The sequence below is a fragment of the Elgaria multicarinata genome, chromosome 1 (genome assembly GCF_023053635.1).
Source record: "Elgaria multicarinata webbii isolate HBS135686 ecotype San Diego chromosome 1, rElgMul1.1.pri, whole genome shotgun sequence".
Classification (NCBI taxonomy): Eukaryota; Metazoa; Chordata; class Lepidosauria; order Squamata; family Anguidae; genus Elgaria; species Elgaria multicarinata.
Genome location: NC_086171.1, coordinates 29,279,103 through 29,298,950, shown reverse-complemented (window position 1 = coordinate 29,298,950; position 19,848 = coordinate 29,279,103). Strand labels below are relative to the sequence as shown.

General features: G+C 41.8%; 1 protein-coding gene across 3 annotated transcripts in view; it reads left to right on the top strand.

Moving 5' to 3' along the window:
• The window catches only part of PARD3 (par-3 family cell polarity regulator), a 680,003-nt gene that overhangs the window by 228,217 nt on the left and 431,938 nt on the right, over window positions 1-19,848 (top strand). For all 3 annotated transcript variants that reach the window (XM_063125521.1, XM_063125527.1, XM_063125514.1), the window contains exon 3: window positions 19,206-19,386. In XM_063125521.1, coding sequence (XP_062981591.1) covers window positions 19,206-19,386 — 181 coding nt within the window. The remainder of the gene's footprint in view (window positions 1-19,205; window positions 19,387-19,848) is intronic.

Here is a 19,848-nt window from a genome sequence, read left to right as displayed (position 1 = left end):
TCAGCTGAATGGAGGGGAGTGGGAGCACAATGAAGGTACCTTTTTAGAAGCATGTCCTTTTTAAAGAGGGCAGCAGGATTTCATAGAGCACTCAGAAGATGCTCCTTGCGTCTAAGTACTATAACAGCTTTGTGCCTGTTTCAGGTCACGCATATTCATCTGTGATGAGGGAGCAAGTATGTTCCATTTCTCGTTCAGTGCTCTCCTAACGCCAATTTGTTTATTTTCTTCTGTTTTTCTTTTCTAAATTAAACATGACACATACAATTGAATAGCCCATAATATAGTAATTTCGCAGTCTGTGTATCCCAAATCACAGACCACTGGGGCTCCTTTTTACAAAATGTATGCTCTTTTGCTACAGATTCAGTTATATTAGCTGAGAATGACAAAGTAACAAGGGCAGCCGTTATTTCATATTTTTGAGGCCTGGGATTCATTTTTAGAAATACGACACACTAAATATCATTATACTTTAACGTGTCAACTCAACTGGCTTCCAGAATACTAGTCTGTCTTCACCTGGACTTTGTAATCACGGGCTCTCTGTATCTATGGCTTCTTTCGAAGTGCATACTGTTTCCAGGCAAAAAGAGGGAGGATTAACAAGTTTTGAGTCCTCCTTTGTACCTCTCTTCCTCCTAAAGGAATGTATCCAAGATACATGAGCAGGGATCTAAAGCTCTGCACCACTAGTTCCATGTACCCAAAGGAGCCAGTGGACCCATGCTTCTCAAACAAGCAGTATATATCCACCCATGTGGACTTACATAGCCATGAGTATATGTGTAAACTGTTTGGAGGTTCAGAAAAGTCGATTAGTGATGCAAGCAGGATGCTCTGATGTCCAAAAGAGAAGAAGTTCTCACTGGGCATGTGCAAGCCATTGGGTGTAATTAAACTAGTTCTTTGGATCTAGGCTATATGGTAAGTTGACATCCATGGGAATAATGAAAATATGTGTAATCTTTGATGTATCATTCTTTTGCATCAAATGTGTTCTGAGGACACAGCTCCAGAATTTGCTGGATGGAGCTGATTTTCAGTCTGGCTTTTGGCCTGGTTTCAGAGCAGAAACCTCTTGGGTTGTCCTAGTGCAGGGCTGGAGAAACAGTTTGGGTGATCTCTTCATGGACTCGGTCCTCCATGGGTTGAATGATGTCAGGGTATGTGGCCATGCCTTTGACATCATTCAGTCCCCAGCTGAGGCATTGATTTGATTATTTGCCTGGTGCTTCGGCCAGGCAGCTGGCTTGGCTGCTCACGGGAAAAGCCCGAGTACAGTGAAATCATCCTATGCTTTCTCCCCCTGGGAAAGTTGAGTTGGCTCAGTCCCCCTCGCGCCTTGGATCATGTTCTTCCTGTGTGTGTAAGTGTGTTCTTTAGTGAAACTCCTGTACATAGAATATTTATATTACTATACAACACCTATTAGTTTACAACTAATAATCATGTCATGCCATTATAACTCCAGTTGCCTTATTATTGTGTTTGGAAGCCCCTTTAAAAACTATTTCTCCATTGTTTTTCTGCTTGACTCATTGTAGTGGCTTCTAAGCCATCTCTGTAATTATGAACTGGGCCTAAATTTCTCTTGAAAGTGGGTATCTTTTGCAGCTGGATAGAAAGAAAACACATTGTTTAGAGTATTATCAAACCAGGCTCCCCGCAAATATGCAAAAGTTACTCTGAGCCATTTTGGGGCAAATGAAACCGCCTTTAAAAATCATTTTCAGTGGCAGAAAGTATGTTTTTCTTCTGATTGTCTAATGGATAGCTGTTTTGAAAGATAATTTTGAAAACGATAGATTTGATGCTAAATCTTGACAGTGAAGAACTAGGCAGTATAATGGATAATTGTTTATTAAACGTGCTAAGTGCACATTAGTTGCATAGGCATTCTAGAATGAAGCTACCTTATTTCAAGAACTCATCTCATTTTTATTTTTTTATTTTCTTTTATTTTTTATTTTTTGCATTAATGCACACAGCTTTGTCCTTGTGTAGTTGCATGCACTCACTTATTTAGGATTTCTCTTTGGTGCCATTACTTGCCATTTTAATTTTAGTTTTTTTGGGGAAGTAAGGCTGCATTGGATACAATGGCCATGGCTAGACGAGGGGGTCTGATTTTATGATCGCGAGATCGTCGCCCTCGTCTACACATGGCACGCAACGTCCCAGGAGGAAGAGGATGTCGCACCCGCCATTTTGTGTTTTTTTTTAAAAGGAGAAGGAGCACACGAGCACTCATGTGCAAACCGTGTTGTTGTTTTTTTAAAAAAATTCCCCGCTCCCCCTACCCTGCCCCCGAGGTCCCGGCTCCTCGCGGTTACTCACGAGGAGCCAGGACAACCTGCGATGCCCGGCCACTTGTCCCGCGGTCTCGGGATCATTTATTGCTTTTCTTTTTAGGGAGAAGCATAGTGATATAAAAAGCGGGCTAAAAGGGTAGGGCGATATCCCAGGGAAAGGGAGGGATCATGTGAACGCACAGGGACGATCCTGTGGCGATTCCTAGGATATTGCCCCATCTAGCTATGCCCAACATCTGGATTCCTGCTATGTTTCCTGTTTGCAGGTCCTTTGGAATACTAGTTACCTTGAAATGGATTTTTAATGAGCCGTATAAGAAAGGAAAACTCAGAGAATGATTAAGTATTTTGGGCTGCCTCATTGCTGCTAAAGTCAGTTCAGTCATCAGAAAGCTTACAAATTGATTTTATAGTTACTTTTCTTTCTTGCCCAAACAATAATTGGTTACTGCCTCATTATATGTATTCCTACGCTTCATAGTGTTCCTGTGCTTGATGCTGCACTTACCATTTTCAGATACTACACCGATGCTAGATTATTCCCAAGTTGTAATTATGAATCTTAGTGCTTTATGAAAGCTGTTTTCTGAAATTAGGTAGGCACTTTTAACATTGTTTTGATACGAGAGAAGGCATTTGTTCTACTACTTGTGACATAATCCTTAAGATATTGGAGACATAGATGCAAGCTTTAGGGCATTCCATTATTATTGAAATAGAGGGGGGAATTTACTTATTTAGAATCATAGAATAGCAGAGTTGGAAGGGGCCTACAAGGCCATCGAGTCCAACCCCCTGCTCAATGCAAGAATCCACCCTAAAGCATCCCCGACAGATGCTTGTCCAGCTGCCTTTTGAAGGCCTCTAGTGTGGGAGAGCCCACAACCTCCCTAGGTAACTGATTCCATTGTCACACTGCTCTAACAGTCAGGAAGTTTTTCCTGATGTCCAGCTGGAATCTGGCTTCCTTTAACTTGAGCCCGTTATTCTGTGTCCTGCATTCTGGGAGGATCGAGAAGAGATCCTGGCCCTCCTCTGTGTGACAACCTTTTAAGTATTTGAAGAGTGCTATCATGTCTCCCCTCAATCTTCTCTTCTCCAGGCTAAACATGCCCAGTTCTTTCAGTCTCTCTTCATAGGGTTTTGTTTCCAGACCCCTGATCATCCTGGTTGCCCTCCTCTGAACACGCTCCAGCTTGTCTGCGTCGTTCTTGAATTGTGGAGCCCAGAACTGGACGCAATACTCTAGATGAGGCCTAACCAGGGCCGAATAGAGAGGAACCAGTATAGAAGCTATACTTCTATTAATGCAGCCCAAAATAGCATTTGCCTTTCTTGCAGCCATATCGCACTGTTGGCTCATATTCAGCTTGCAATCTACAACAATTCCAAGATCCTTCTCTTTTGTAGTATTGCTGAGCCAAGTATCCCCCATCTTGTAACTGTGCCTTTGGTTTCTATTTCCTAAATGTAGAACTTGGCATTTATCCCTATTAAATTTCATCCTGTTGTTTTCAGCCCAGCACCCCAGCCTATCAAGATCACTTTGAAGTTTGTTTCTGTCTTCTAGGGTATGAGCTATCCCACCCAATTTTGTGTCATCTGCAAATTTGATCAGCATTCCCTGCACCTCCTCGTCCAAATCATTAATAAAAATATTGAAGAGCACTGGGCCCAGGATTGTTTGTTAATGAGACAGAAAGGTGGGTCATGTATACATTACATACATAAGCCAGTTTCAAATCTGCTTTATTGTTATAATTCCCAAACTAGAAACTCTGGGGGCACTTAAAAAAAAAACCCCAATCAAAGCACTCTTCTCTCAAAAATACAATTCCCTGGATGCTTTGTGAGGAGGAAAATCCTTCAGAATGTGTTACTCTTTCTTCATTTTGCCTTAGTTCGGAGTAGATATCTCATGAGATTTAATGTTTGTGAAAGACAAGTAGCCAAAAGCTTTGTAATATGTCAGTTTCCTCTCTATCATATTTGATATTGCATGTAGGAACTCTTCTCGTATCAAAATAGTCCCATTCGCTGAGACCCATCCCAGTTTTATGGATGCTGAAGATTCATATTATGTATTATGGAAAACCCATATGGCACTGTTAATGAGATTTGGGGTTGGCCTGGATTAACTTTAGGAGGTCTATTTTAAGCAAACATCTGAATGTGATTCCCCTCTCCACCCTCCCTTAGGATTGTGCCTTGGCCAGATCTCGCTGAGGCATGTTGGCTTGTTAACCAAGATGTCTGGTATAGGTTTCAGCAAGTTGTAGTTAGATTTATTAGAATTCGTTTGGAATGTCTGTGCAAGCTTATCTCTGTCAGAATTCTCAGGGGAAGAGTTCACCTACACCCATCCCACCCTCTGGCCTTGAGCTGGTTAGAGTTCCTTAGGAAATTGATAGAGTATTTAGAAAGGCTCAGATTTTAGCACGGTCATGATTTATGGGCTGAGCCCCTGTCTGTCAAGTGGATTTGAACAGGCCTATGCCTATGCCTCCCTTTATCAGCTGGAGCAAAACCAAGGAGCCTTTGCTAGGATCATCTTTCAACTCATGTCCCAAAACCCCTCCCTGTTTGGATCCATCACCATTTCAGACTTTGAAAGCACTCTGCACATGGCCTCTCTTCTGTATGGACTTCTAAGGACTGTGCCATGAAAGGTACTGTGAGGCTTTTCATAGACTTGAACTTGCCTTTGCTGTGATTGTGTGTTCGTGGTCAGATCAGCATAGCAGCTGGCTGGGATTGACCATTGGACTTTTCCTCTGCCGACTCAGGTGGCAGGGAGTTCCCTGGGCTGAAGTACAAGCACGGGACTTCTTGTGCCTGAGGTTTTACCTTCCCTGTGATTGTTTGTGTTTTCAACCACTCTGTGTAAGGGTAGACTGGGGCTGAGTTTTATTGTTGGACTTTCCCCCTGCAGACTCAGGTGGCAGGGAGTTCCTGGTGCTCAAGTACAAGCATGGGAGTTCTTGTGCCTGAAATTTTTACCCACTCTGTGATCTTGTTTAGGCTTTGTCCATGTTCCCTGAGTTAATGCAACGTGTGGTTGCATTCAGACTAGCTCCCTTGGGATGGTTTGTTAAGGCTTTCAAGAATTTCCCATTGTGATTGCCTGAAGGATAGTATCAGGAAACTTTCCCCTCTCTTGGTTGGGTTTAGAACCTATTTTTGGAACCATTGAGTTAGCAACTGGGGAAACCAGTTTGTTATTGTACTGAGTAGCATTTTGATTGTACATTACCTTGGAGCCTAAAGCTTTCTGACCATCAGTCAGCTTTAAGTAGTTCTGAAGTGTGTAACCATAAAGCTTTTTACCGTGGGATTTTGTCAAATAAAAGGCGTCTCACTGATTGGGTGTCCTGTGTCAGTTTGCCAGCATGTGTGAATGCCAGAGGGAATGGGAAACATGACACAAATAGTTATAGACTTGGGGGTGAACAAGGAATGTGCTAATTTAGTCTGTGGAAGTGCAAGGATCTTGGGTTGCAACACAGACAATCTGGGAATGGGGGGAAGGTCAAGCTGATAGGATTTCTTGGGAGCATTGAGCAGTTGCTCGGGAGCAGTGCTGGTCAGAGTGGCTTAACCTGTGAATTTTCACTTGTGCTCAACAAGTGTACTCAGGGCCCAATCAACCCAACTGCCCGGAGTGAGAAGTCAAAGTGAGTGGAAGATCCTTCTTCTCCTTCTTCCTCCTCCTATCACTTCTCGCTTGCTTAGAGAGGGCAGGTGAAGGACAGCAAGAAGGAATAATAGTCGGGCTAATAGGGCTACAGGCATTGTCAGGATGTGGGCCTTGGAAGATTATTATTATTATTTACATTTATATACCGCCCAATAGCCGAAGCTCTCTGGGCGATTTACAAAGATTAAAACATGGAACATTAAAAGCAAATATACAAAATTTAAAACCATGAAAAGCATAAAAACAGATTACACAAAGTATCCATCTATTCTGGGTCAGTTAAAAACTCAACATATGCTGTTAAATGCCTGGGAGAAAAGAAAAGTCTTGACCTGGTGCTGAAAAGATAACAATGTTGGTGCCAGGCGAGCCTCGTTGGAAAGATCATTCCATAATTGGGGGGGGGGGACCACTGAAAAGTCCCTCTCCCTTGTTGCTGTCCTCTGAGCTTCCCTTGGAGGAGTCACTCGGAGGAAGACCTTTATGCTGAACATAGTGTATGAATCAATTCATGCAGGGAGAGGCGCTCCATCAAGTACTTAAAGTCTGCAACCAGATATCATTTTTCTTATGTGTTCACTATGCTCAGGATAAGAGAGCTGCCTGCTGGCCAATAGATGTGTGCATGACCACTGTCCACAAAGCTGTTCTCCTCCCCCATCAAGTGTTATTAGTTCAGTGTGGCTGCTTCCTCTGATGTAGTCATGGTCATGGAGAAATTCATGCTGCGAAAAAGCATTTTTTAAAAAAAGGTTTTGGGTTTATTGCACTTTTCCTTGTCTCTCCAAGCGATGAATCCTGGGGATCTTGATTCATTTATGTCAGCAGGAGGCTTGTGACAATTTAATGAAGAACCCAGGATGAATAAAACAAGTTAGGTTTTATGGCACGTTCTCTCTTGGGAAGAGACATTGAGCAGGGCTAAAGAGCAAGAGAGAGATGTACAAAAATTATGTATGGTTTGTAGAATGTGGATAGGAGACATGTTTCTCCCTCTCTCAAAATACTAGAACCCAGGGTCATCCCATGAAGCTGATTGGTGGGAGATTCAGGACAGATAAAAGGAAGGACTCCTTCACACAGCGCATCGTTAAATCATGGAATTCACTACCACAAGATGTAGTGATGGCCACCAATCTGGATGGCTTTAAAAGGGGGTTGGATAAATTCCTGGAGGAGAAAGCTATCAATGGCTACTAGTCCTGATAGCTATGTGCTACCTCTAGTACCAGAGGCAGTAAGCCTATATAAATCAGTTGCTGGGGAACATGGGTGGGGGGAGGGTGTTGTTGAATCATGTCTTGCTTTGTTGGTCCCTGGTCAACAGCTGGTTGGCCACTGTGTGGACTGGATTAGATGGACCCTCGTTCTGATCCAGCATGGCACTTCTTATGTTCTCATGTTCTTAAGATCAAGTGGTTAGCGGAGTTGTGAGGGGAAATGTTTGCTTCTCTTTTAATCTGTTTACTTGTCTGAGAAGAAACTGGCGTGGGAGCGATAGTTGGAAACAAATGTACGTATGGGAGGTAGTCTGGGGTCTCTGTTTAGGAAAACACTTCTATTTGGTGTAACAATGGATTGTAGAACCAGAGTGTGCTAAGCACTTGAAGGAATGCACTTACGTCAGTTTTTATGGAACAGAATACAATAGAAATCTTATCTTAAATAGAGTACGGCAAATGAATACTTACCCAACTTCACTGTACATACATCATGCAAAAATATATAACTCTATAAATGCTACTCTGTGTATCAGAATGTTCACTTACCTGTATACTATAGACCAAGTGTAGACAACCTTTTGGGGCTATGGCAACTTGAGAAAATGTCATGTGTACCACAACAAATGGCTGCCGTGGTTGGTGTTGCGAAGGATAAGTAATTTGCACAAATGCAAGTACAAGGCAGAGGTGGAGTCGGAGTCCCCTCACACTAAGGAAGTTCTTTAACCCACAGTTTTCAGCACCAATGGAAACCTATTTCACAGAAATTCAAGCTGCTGGTAACAAAAGGGCCAGTTGAGACAATGCCAAGGTTAGGCCGCTTTTGCAGCAAATGGTTAGTGAGCATGCTTAAATCGTGGTTGTGTAGCCACTATGGTTAGGAATGGTTCTCATGACATGTTAAGTCTTGGTTCGCACTACATGCTAAGCCATAATGTTTAGCTTAAAATGCTTAACCACTGTGTGTCATCTGAATGTGTTAATTTTGTTTTTAAAGTGTGAGGGTTAGTGCATCAAGGTGGGCACCAAGAAAGGTGTGTGTATGGGGGGGGCACACATTGGTGCTTCAGGAACCACATTGGCTCTCCCTGCTTTGTGTATGTATTAGAATACAGTTCAATGTTGTTGTTTTTACTTTCCCCCCTAAAATTTAACACTTTTTAAATTGAAAATGCCAATACTTACCATTCTCCTTTCCTAAATGTTTTACCCCGCCTTTCTGAAAGACCTTGAAGCAATAACCCTTGCCTCAATAAACGCTGAAAACCAATAGAAAATAATAATAATGCACTCATCGAAAACTATAAACAGCAGAGTTTAAGCCAGCCTAAGCGATCCCACAGCACAAAACTTGTAAACAGTTTAAAAAACAAAACCAAAAAACATTCTCAGTGTTCTGAAAACTTCTTGAATTAATGAGCTTTACACAACTGGCCAAATAAATAAATAAAACCGGTGTTTGCTTACAGAAGTAGAACAGAGAAAACACAGTTGCTTGTTTTCTAGAAAGCACTAGTTTTAATACGATGCAAATTGGCACAGCTTTATGTATAGCCTTGCAGCACACCAGGGTTTTGAATGGCAAAGTGTGAAGGTCTTTTGGCTTCAGTTCTGTTTGCTGGTTCGACAAGCACCTGCAGACCTATCTGCTTCTAATGTCTACCCGTTGCTGTAGCTGCACACATGTCATCTGGAGCTTAAGCCTGTCGGACGCCACTTAATTAGATTAGACAGCCATAATCCACTGGTGGTTTGGCACTGTGCTTCATCCCCAGATGTTGCTACCAGTTCAGCGAGGTGGTGATCCAAAATCAGCAGCCAAGGGCTTTACTGACATCGGGTGACGAGAGTGAGCCAGTGTGGTTCCATGTGCACTGTTGGACTTCTGCCTGGGATGACTTGGTTCAAGCTGAAACTCAGGCATTGATGGGCTCTGTCCCTTACATAGCCCAGGTCGTAGTTCCATACCTGTAAAATGGGAATAATAGAGATCTATCAAAAAGGTTATGCTGAGGATGAATTAGAGCTAGGCTGTTACCAATCTTGAGCCTTAGCAATAGATGGATACACATTTAAATAATTGTACACTTCTTCATTAAGCATTAGTTCAGCTTCCTTCTTTTAAAGGAAATCCTGAACTATTTAGGGTATGTAGTTGAGATATCTAATCAGATGAATAAACCCAAATACCCTTTAATCACCCTGTTGTTCAATCAGGGTTCTTCTAGAAGGGAAAGGATGCATTAAATTCTGACTTTACAAGAATATTGATAAAGGCGTAGAGAAGGTTCTAAAATGTATTTTAAGGATTATTAATGTGGAACCCAGGAAGTTGTTGTTTGGTTATCACAGAGTAAAGAAAATAAAGCATTGCCTTGGGTGTTAGGCTCCCAAGCTGTACATATTTGAAAATATGACCTTGCCTTTTAGAAAAGTTTCAGTTGTCACCAGCTGCTGCTGCTCGTGCTGCTGTTTCTTCTCCTCCTCCTCCATTGAGCAAATAGGCAGTGATACATACTGCTCTTCCTCCTGGCTACCACCATTGTCTGGGCCAGAGCAAGAAGCCGGGAAACAAGCCGGTTTCATAGTCAAGAAAAGGAAGAACTACAGGAAGCACTTGTGAGTGGGCCTCTGCTGGTTTGTGGGCCCTTAGCACGTGCCCAGCTGTGCCCACTCTTGATGCCATCCTTGCCCACAGAAGCACCTGCACCATATAATTCCTACTATTACTCAACAGGATGAAGTAGAGTCTGATTAATCACCAATGGACTCAGCGCTAAAATAGATTTAATTTATTGACCGTAACTGGTGAATCTTCAGAGGTTTTCCTTGCTGGTGAACTGTGGAGTCAGGAGGCTGCTTGATATGGATTGACTTTGTCATTATGAAGTATTCTTAATGCATCAGGTGAATAGTGAATACAGAATTCTGTTGGCCTAAAATGATGTATCTGTTCCATTCATGGGAAGGGTTTATCATCCTTTGAACCATTTCCTCAGTGAGAAAGCTTTCATAACCCATCTCTTAATTTGGGTAGGTTCCAGTTAGGATGTTATGAGGACATGTCTTTGGTGCCATCATGCCTTCTGTATGTTTTGGTTTTAGAGAACCTTGGTCTCCATCTCTTACTGGAGCTTCCGCTTCCCTTCTTTCTGAGTAGAGAGAATGGACATGGTTGGAACTTGATGGCAAGTGCTGCATAATATGATGGGTATTTTCCTAGTAATGCATGAAAAATAATTTGATGGGTATCTCAGATTTTGTTCTTAACCATGGTAACAATGAATGACCAAACGCTTAGAGAGTTCTCCAGTAATATGCTGAAATTTATCTGTATATTGGTATTGTCTCCAAAGATAGCGGTCATGAAGGTGTTTCTGTAACACAAAGGCAGTAGCTCGACTATACACAAAGCAGAGGAGGGGAGACTTAACAGCACAATCCTTTGCATGTATAATCAGAAGTCAGCTCCCTTCAGTTCACTTAGGCCTACTTCCAACTATGTGTGTATAAGATTGCAGCCTTGAAATTAGTAGGAGTTACTTCCAAGTAAACATGTGTAGGGTTGTGTTGTAATGCAATTGCTTGCAGCACAGTCCTAAGTGTGCATTCTCAGTAGTATGTCCCACTTGAATTCCATGAGCCTTACTCCCCAGGATGTATCTTCAAGTACTTTTTCCTGTTGTGGTCATCTGTCCATACTCTATTTAGTAAGATATTACAGCAGTTTGTTTGTTTCCAGCATCCCATGAGTACATTTCTTCCCGTACCTTTTAGACTTTGGGATTATTTTGTAGAGTTGGTTGCGGCCTTATAGCATTGCTAACCTACTTTCACACTGCGTAACCCCAATGTGTCAAAACATTACTGTGAAGCGGAGCATTCTGTCGGTATCTCATAACTTGAATAAGTCTTATTCTTTTTTCTTTCTTTTCTTGAGGGTGTGCAAAAATATGACTTCTCAAGGTGCTTTTCACTGGAGTTGAATTTTTCTTATAAGGAAAGGTGGTGCTATCGGCACTGGTAAATAACAGCTGAGATGTAGAAGATGAAAGAGAGAGCTTGAAATAAGAAATGTTAATTTTCAGCAAATGGATGGCCACTGAATAATATTTCAGGTTGTAGGCTAGCAACGTGGAGTATAGATAGAATACTGGAGGCAATTTACAGTAATGGGTTGCTGCAAATCAAGGAAGTTTTGTCTACCCTTCTTTATGGAACAGATTGTAATTAGAGCAGCAAACTTCATGTAAGTAGGGTCAGAGAGCAAGGGAGGAATCAAGCTTGACACATCTCTTTCAGATCTCTCCAAACTAGGCTTAGTATCGGACTGAAAACTGACATTTGCCAATAGCGCTGTTCTGAACCACTGAATTTTAAGAATTAAGGTATCAGCAAAAATGTCAACAGATGCCTATGGTTGCTAAATCATGACCCAACGAGGATGCTGCACCTTGAACTTCTGTGTGTTAGGCTGGTGTTCCGGCTTCTCGTGACTAAGTGCTACGGTATGAAAAAAGCTTTATCGGACAGATGGTTGCCCTCCATTAAAACACATGAACTGTTTTTCAGAGAAGTCCTGTGTATTTCCTATTCCGCCACAACTTTGGGTGAATACAGAATTACAACTTACCATATAGGTAATGCGAGGTAGTTTCCCCGCTTGTTAGTGTGTGTTAAAGCAAAGCAATAATAACAACCATGGCTGACTTTGTCATATCGGGTAGTTGCTACTATTTGTCTCCTAGCTAAAAGTTGAAGACCCTCTCCCTCTCTGCATTGCTACAGTGTTTTGTTACCTCATCCTGGTTCTTTGTTTAGGAATGTAGATGGCTACTATGTTCCCAATGTTTTGAAATTTGATTCATATGAATAATGGTGTTTCGAAGAGACAAATTACACACCTTGAAATCAAGACCAGCCCCCCCCCCCAACATCCAACACACAAAAAACATAAGGTCCGAAATATGAATATAGTGTCTCACTAAGAAAAGCATTCTCAAAGCAAAGATACCCCACAATTACTGTTTGCACATACATCTTTCAAAATGCATAAAGAACACTTTGAACAGAAATTTGTCCATGAGATCTAAAACGCATAAGCAAAAAGTACAACCTATTTCTTCTCCTCCTCCTCTTTGTGCTTGTATCTTGTCTAGATCAGTTCCTGAGTTAAGCATGCTTTCAGTGATACTGGGCCCGTTCAGAAGACACCTTAAACTGTGGCTTTAACAACGGTGAATAAGGCTTTTTGCTTTATTCACCATGGTTAAAGATGTGGCTTAAGGCGTCTTCTGAACACAGCCCAGCTTTCTGGCTTAACCACCGTGGTTAAAGCCATGGTTTAAGGTGTCTTCTCAACAGGGCCACTGATTTCATCAAGGCTTAATTACACATATTAAGTTATTACATTTGAATCCAACTCTTCATCAAAGGGGCTCAGAGCAGTATATCAGGACTTAAATAAAACACGAAGCCATAATTTTACATACTGTTCTTTCTAGGTATTAGCTCATAATAATAAGTGTTCCTTGGAGAACACTGTGATTATAAAGTTGGCTTCACTGTTATCAGTCTGGACATTAAGATGCAGTTCTTTCTGGGAAACCTATGCCAAATATTTCATTATTGCTAAGTTAATTAACCATAAGGATCCCCTATAGTCTTCCACCCATCTACAGCAGAGATTCCCAAATAGTGGGCTGAGACCTACCGGCGAGTTGTGGGAACTTCCTGGGCGTGTTGTCAAGCTAGCAAAGGATGTTAGCCTGACGTTTGTGGGAACAAAATGCATCTGGTCTGGTTTACTCCAACACAAAGTTGGGAAGTTTTATTCTCATCCTAGATCATTTGGACAAAGCCAAAAAGAGAACATTATCTGCTTTTAAGCTATATGTAAATCAACCTCTCTTTCTTTCCCCCACCTCTTTAATAATTATTGACAATCATATCTTTTGTTCTGTTAACATCTGATAAATGAAACATTTGTACCATTGTATCAGATTGTATGATTGGTGTAATGTCACCATAACATTGGCATAGAATCGTATGTTAAATAATCAGAGGTGGCCAAGACATTTTGCGCCTGAGGTGGAGTAGGAAATGCCCCCCTCCAAATTTCTCTTTCACACACAATGACACAACAGTCCACCATGAGTTCTTTTACCAGCAGAGGCTGCTGCATTGTGCTGGGCAACAATGGGTGCCTGCCTCACCATGGTTTATTGTGTCATGTGAATCCAGGCAGCAGGGGCTGTTTAGACGACCCTCAAATAACCCATGGTTTGTTTTAGGGTTATTTGAGGGCTGTCCAACCCTCTTACAACCTCTGCCACTTGGGTTTGCACAACGCAACAACTCATGGTAAGGCGGGCACCTGCAGGTAAATTAACCCACAGTGGGCTATTGCGTTGTGTAAACCAGCTACTCCATCCTGCCACATTATTCACTCTCTTTCACACACAATGTTCTACAGCTCTCATCCATCCATCCACAGCATTAGTTACACCCGCATCTAATAACTTGTTTACTGATTTTAGGAATATTCAGCTACACAGCAATTTCCCCCTTTTCCCACTCTTATTACGCGGTAACACATTTAAGGAGCTTTTTTATCATGATGCAATTAAACTGCAGTTACAAGAATCCATCAATTAAACTATGGTTACCGGAACCTTTTTAAAAAAAAATTCTGCTGTTCATTGTAGAAAGCCTGATCTCATACAAAGACAGGAATCTCTCTTGAGAGTTGACTAATGAAGTGATATTGGAGACACACAGTGTTTGGGCTATATTAAAATACTGCTACAGGATATTTGATAGTACTCGTCACATTGTAGGATGGCTTCATACCTTACTGTACAAGCACTGCCACATGTTTGTTACGGGTATACCTGAAAACCACTGCTGCTGCTATGAAAGAAGATAACCTCCCTGTTGTAGAAATGTGAAGACCTGAACTAAAATGGAAACATTTGGGGAGAGAAATCACCACCACCACCCCTTTTATTTTCTTGAGGTGATGAAATGGAAAAACTGGACATGGGAGGGGAGGGGATTGGAAGGAGAGCACCTCTCATAGTAAATACTTCACTCATTCTGAAAGAGCGAATAACATGCTTCAAAATGATGCCTTCATATTATACCAGTTTATAGCGCATGGATTTAGGATTCAAAGATAGAAATGATGTTGATACGGTATTTGACTGAAGCCAGCAAAATGTAGGGCCTTATTGTCAGGTTTTCGTGTTAACCTTAACAGTAATTAATGTCAGATTATTGGCTGAGACTTGCAAGCTCAGAACACCTGTTGGTGTTTGAGTGAAGGGAGTAAAAAGCTCACTCTTTCACAGCAATATGCAGTCAGCCAGTGGAGGTTTGAGGGTATGGCGTAAGCTGCTGCCACTGCCAGAGAAAGGAGTATGCTGTTTTGATGCAAAGCCAACTTTTGTCAAGGAGAACCGTAAAGCTGTTATGCTTACTTTGATTTATGGTGAGACAATTGCTTTGTTATAATTTGCTGCTACAAGCCTGGTTGTTTCGTTTTTGAAGAACTTCTCTAAATGAACTGCGTTGAAGATTCAAAACTCACGCTTGCGTTTATTTGCGAGCTGCGGAGGAATTTGTACAACAATACTTGTTTCTCCCAACACTTATATGGTGTTAAATTTTGCGGAATTGCTTAGATTCTTGAAGGAATTGAGGTATTTCCCTTTCTATCAGTCATCTCTTTCAACATGGCTGTAGGGGAGACTAGACTACATAGATTCCCTAGTTGACATAACCAGAATCTTCAGCCAGCAGCAAAGCTCCTAGCTCTAAGCTGCAGTTTCTTAATACCTGGTTCACACATAATGTTAGTCCATGGCTTATTTAAGCCATGGCTAGTTGCCCTACCCTTTTTTCTTTTCATTTCATTCCTTATATTTCTATACCACCCCATAGCCAAAGCTCTCTGTGCAGTTCTGGGAGACAATCAAACAAACCATGGTTTGCTTCCTCAGTCCATGGGTTTCGTTCCTCCTTCAACTGCTCCCTTCCATAATCCCTGTATGAGTTAATACTTTGTGCAAACCCTGTCACTCACTCTCAATCCTCCTGGCTCTCATTTACCTGGTTTCAAACCCTTAGCATACTTTGCAGTTTGGGGGATAACCAGGAGAAATCTAGCCAGCTCATTTAGATGGTTGTGTTGCAGTACACATGCTTGCAATTAAAAATAACACAGTATGTTTAACATTCAAGGCTTCCTCAGGAGAATAATTTACGCATGATGGGGTTCATAAACATGTATCTGCCCAGAGCAAATCATAACTATTTGGTTGTAAGAGATAATTAAACCACCAATGGTTAACAAATCATAGGTTGTTTGTGAGTGTTGTTCCCACCAGCTTGCCTACTTCTGCTTTCAATTAACACCCATTATTTAGTGCTTAAAAAACCCAGACCTAACCCAGTAATTTCCTGGTTTATTGTTGAGTTAAGTCTGGGTTGTTTAACCTATAAACAACTGAAAGTTTCCAGGTTTGGATATTACAAAACAACCCAGGAATGGGGCATCTCTGGGCTGTTAGTTGAAAGGGAGAGTGGGGGAGGCAGCATGTTTGCTCACTCCCACACTCCTTACCTCTGGTTAAACAATCCAGAAATTGGCCGTGTTGTGCGAACTGGGTCAGTGGCCATTCCAGATCAAACTGACTAGCCTGTCTTCAAATTCCGGTTTGTTGAAGGAGAGACAAACCAAGAGTCCACGAAACTAAGCTTTCTATGGTGGCTAAGCTCCTAGTTAACATAGCTACTCCAGCAGGAAGTGCCATGTGGAGCGATCGGGCAGCATGCACCAGTGTGCTTGCTCACTACCAATAAGCCAGAATTCTCTGCAGTTCTAATTTACTGGGTTTTTTGTGTTTTTTTGCTTGAACGAAGCCAATGATTCTGATCAAAGAAACACATTTTAGTTTTGCCAGCATTTTCAAAAGTATATTTACTGGAATGGAATGAGATATATTTCAGATAAAATGGGGTGGGGTGGGCTCAGGTAGCTTCCCCCCCTATAATTATGATGATGCTTGCAGCCTCCTTCTGTGTTTATTTATTCAGAAGCAAGACCCGCTGGATTCAGTGGGCCTTAATCCCCAGGTAAGTTTTCATCCCAGTGCCATCATAACTCTTTGTGTAGGTGATTAATTCATATGTCTCCTGGTCACTTTTCAGCTAAATAAGCTCACAAACAGACATGTTTCCACTTCCCCCAAATCAATGTATTACTCTTGCATTAATTGAACAACAGTTAAGTCCATTTTTGCAACCTCAGGTTGAATGCCTGACTGTTAAATGGTTAGAGAGGCCCTGCCCTCTTGACTCCCCAGGGAAATGGTAGAACTCCAGAAGACGCCTGCTGCCTCAGGTGGAATTGCTGGCCACGGGAAGGTCAGGGAGGCTAATCTCCTGGCTCTTCTGGAAGACAGGAGAACTCTGGGAGATACCTTTGGTCTCTTAATGCAACTCCACTCCCGTTATGCTATTAAAGAGTTCAGTGTGTGGGTTGATATTGGAAGTTATTGCCCAGTCCTGAATTAAATTGTAGGAATGTTTTTATTTTCCTTACTTTTTTACAAAAACAAAGCAGAGAAGGGTTTCTTCTGATTCTACATGATAATGCTATGGCTTGTGTCCCCTTGTTCCAATGACCCTATCTCAGCTATTGTAAGGGTTTATTGCACCCATGTATGGGGCTCTTGGAACCTAGCTAGTTTCCTTTTGTTTACTACAGTGTTGAAGGTTTCTTTTCTTCTCTCCCCCCCACCCATATTTTTCTAACTGACAAATAATAATAATAATAATAATAATAATAATAATAATATGCATTGGTTCCTCAGGGTGTAGCCGTTTCAGCTGTAACAGTGATTATGTTTGTAATAACTGTTTGAATAAAGCGAAGGCATTTATACTGTTGAATGTTAGAAATATACTGCGCAATTCAATTTAATGTGCTAGGTTTAGATATAGTGGAACCAATGACCTACGGAGGTCATGGTCTGTCCCACACTAGAGGCCTTCAAGAGTCAGCGGGACAACCATCTGTCACGGATGCTTTAAGGTGGATTCCTGCATTGAGCAGGGGGTTGGACTAGATGGCCTTATAGGCCCCTTCCAACTCTACTGTTCTATGATTCTACAATACCAGTGTATATTACCAGTGTGGTATAGTGGTTAGAGTGTTGGGAATGGGACTTGGGAGATCTGGGTTCTAGTCCTCTCTTAGCTATGAAGCTCACTGGGTGACTTTGGGCCAGTCAGCCTAACCTACCTCACAGGGTGGTTATGAGGATAAAATAGAGAGGAGGAGGCCCTTTTAAGCTGCTTTAGGTTCCTTGAAATACATAAAAAGATAGGATATAAACGAAAACTACTTCTCTAGTTTTATAACTAGCAAACTAAGGATGCAACCCTATACGCACTTACCTGAAGTACATCCAATTAAACTCAGTGTGGCTTACTTCTGAGTAGACGCATCTAGAATTGCAGGGTTATTTTAATTCGTAGTGAATATATAGATTTCCTGTGTTTCATCTTTTCCTCAAATTTCAGGTGGGGGTGGGGAAGAGAGAGTCTTAAAAAAAGAAAGAAAAAGCGAAGCAAAACCAAACAAACCCATGGCTTGAAAATTTGCAGATTTTTCATCTCTATATCTTGCCTTCTTAAATGCACTCCCATTTCAGCTGTCACATTCATTGCCTGGCAATTGGGAGAAATGGGACCAATTATTTGCTTTGAAAAGGCTTCCTGTTTCATCTTTGGCAAGACGTTGTAGCCTCTTTGTGCCTGTCTTCTATTTGAAAACTGAGAGTAATATCACCTTGCTGGGGTGCTATGAGAATAACATAATTAACCATTATAACTAATTAGAGAATAAGATTCAGGCAACATTCCTTATGTATTTAAATGACGGAGAGTCAGCTGCCCTCCTTTCATGTCCTCTGCTAGAAAATGGAAAGTTTCTTGTTTTTGTGATCTATGCTATGTAACAATAGGGATTTTTTGGGGGGACAATTATGTTCCACTGTCTATACTCTTGCATTTGCTTTAGACATGCACCTTGGATACTTCAATTTGAGCAGTTACAGATTTTTTTTTGCTGGCAGTGGTGGCACTTCCACATGACTGAATACAAGCATCCTAGCATAATAAAAAACTATATTTTGGGGGGAAGGCTTGCAGCTCACTCGCAGAAGATCTGTTTTGTATGCAGAAAGTCCCAGGTTCAATCCCCAGCATCTTCAGGTAGGGCTAGGGAAGAATCCTACCAGAAACCCTGGAGAGATGCTGCCAATCAGTGTCAACAGTATTGGGCGAGATGGACCAATGGTCTGACTCAGTCTAAGGCAGCTTCCTGTCTTCCTATCGCTTGACTCAAATTCATGCTCTGTTGGTCCAACCAGTAAGAATCTCCTTCTGGGTTTTATATAGCTGTATCTGTGATGCCTATGTACACGAGTTGCTGGGGAACATGGGATAGAGGGGGTTATTGCCCTCATCATCCTGCTTGTGGGTTTACTGTGGGCAGCTGGTTGGTGTGAACAGAATGCTGGACTAGATGGACCTCGTTCTGATGCTGTAGGGCTCTTCTGATGTATTGTTATTGGGAAAATTCATTTTTCTCCCAGATGCTGTGAGCACTAAATTAAATTTGGAGGCTATCAATGGCTGCTGGTCCAGATGTGCTGCCTGCACTATCCAAGGCAATAAGCTTCTATGCACCAGTTGCTGGGGAACATGGGTTGGAGGGTGTTGTTGCACCATGTCCTGCTTTGTTGGCCCTTGGCCGACGGCTGGTTGGCCACTGTGTGAACAGAGCACTGGACTAGATGGACGCTCGGTCTGATCCAGAATGACACTTCTTACGTTCTTAGAATGCTGCAGTTTTGTATCCCTTCTCTTTTAACCACAGGTTCCATTTGTTATTCACAGCTTGTAGCCGTATTCGACGAGCAAGACCCACACCACGGAGGAGATGGCACCAGTGCCAGTTCCACTGGCACTCAGAGCCCAGAGATCTTTGGCAGCGAACTCAGCACGAATGCTGCATCAGCCTTCCAGCCTTACCAAGCAACAAGTGAAATTGAGGTCACGCCTTCAGTCCTTCGCACAAGTGAGTCAAATCTCCCTGTGCCTCTGCACATTTCATCTTCATTTACTAGGACGCCAACTTCTGTTACCCTTTCGTGCTACTGGGAATATGATTCATTATGTGTTTTTATTGAAAGCTGATTAAAGTTCAGAAATGGGGTTTATGTTTGAGGCGGGCAAGTAAATAAGCTTCTGGCTTTTAGTTTTTAATACAGTGGTTATGATCTGCTTTAAAACATTCATAAGCATATGTCTGTGTGTTGCATCCCCACTTCTAAAGTAGGCAGGCATGAAAATCGTACAGCATAGTTTTTCCGGGTGGTAGTTTCAGGAGTGGCAGTTTTGACCTGGCAAATGAAGATGAAAAAGATTAATCATTGGTTTATAAATAGTAGATGCCACAGAAGTTTCTTTTATCATCTTACTGGTTATACTTCCACCAATGATGTAGTGAGTTACCTTTTATAACTTCTCCTTTTCAACC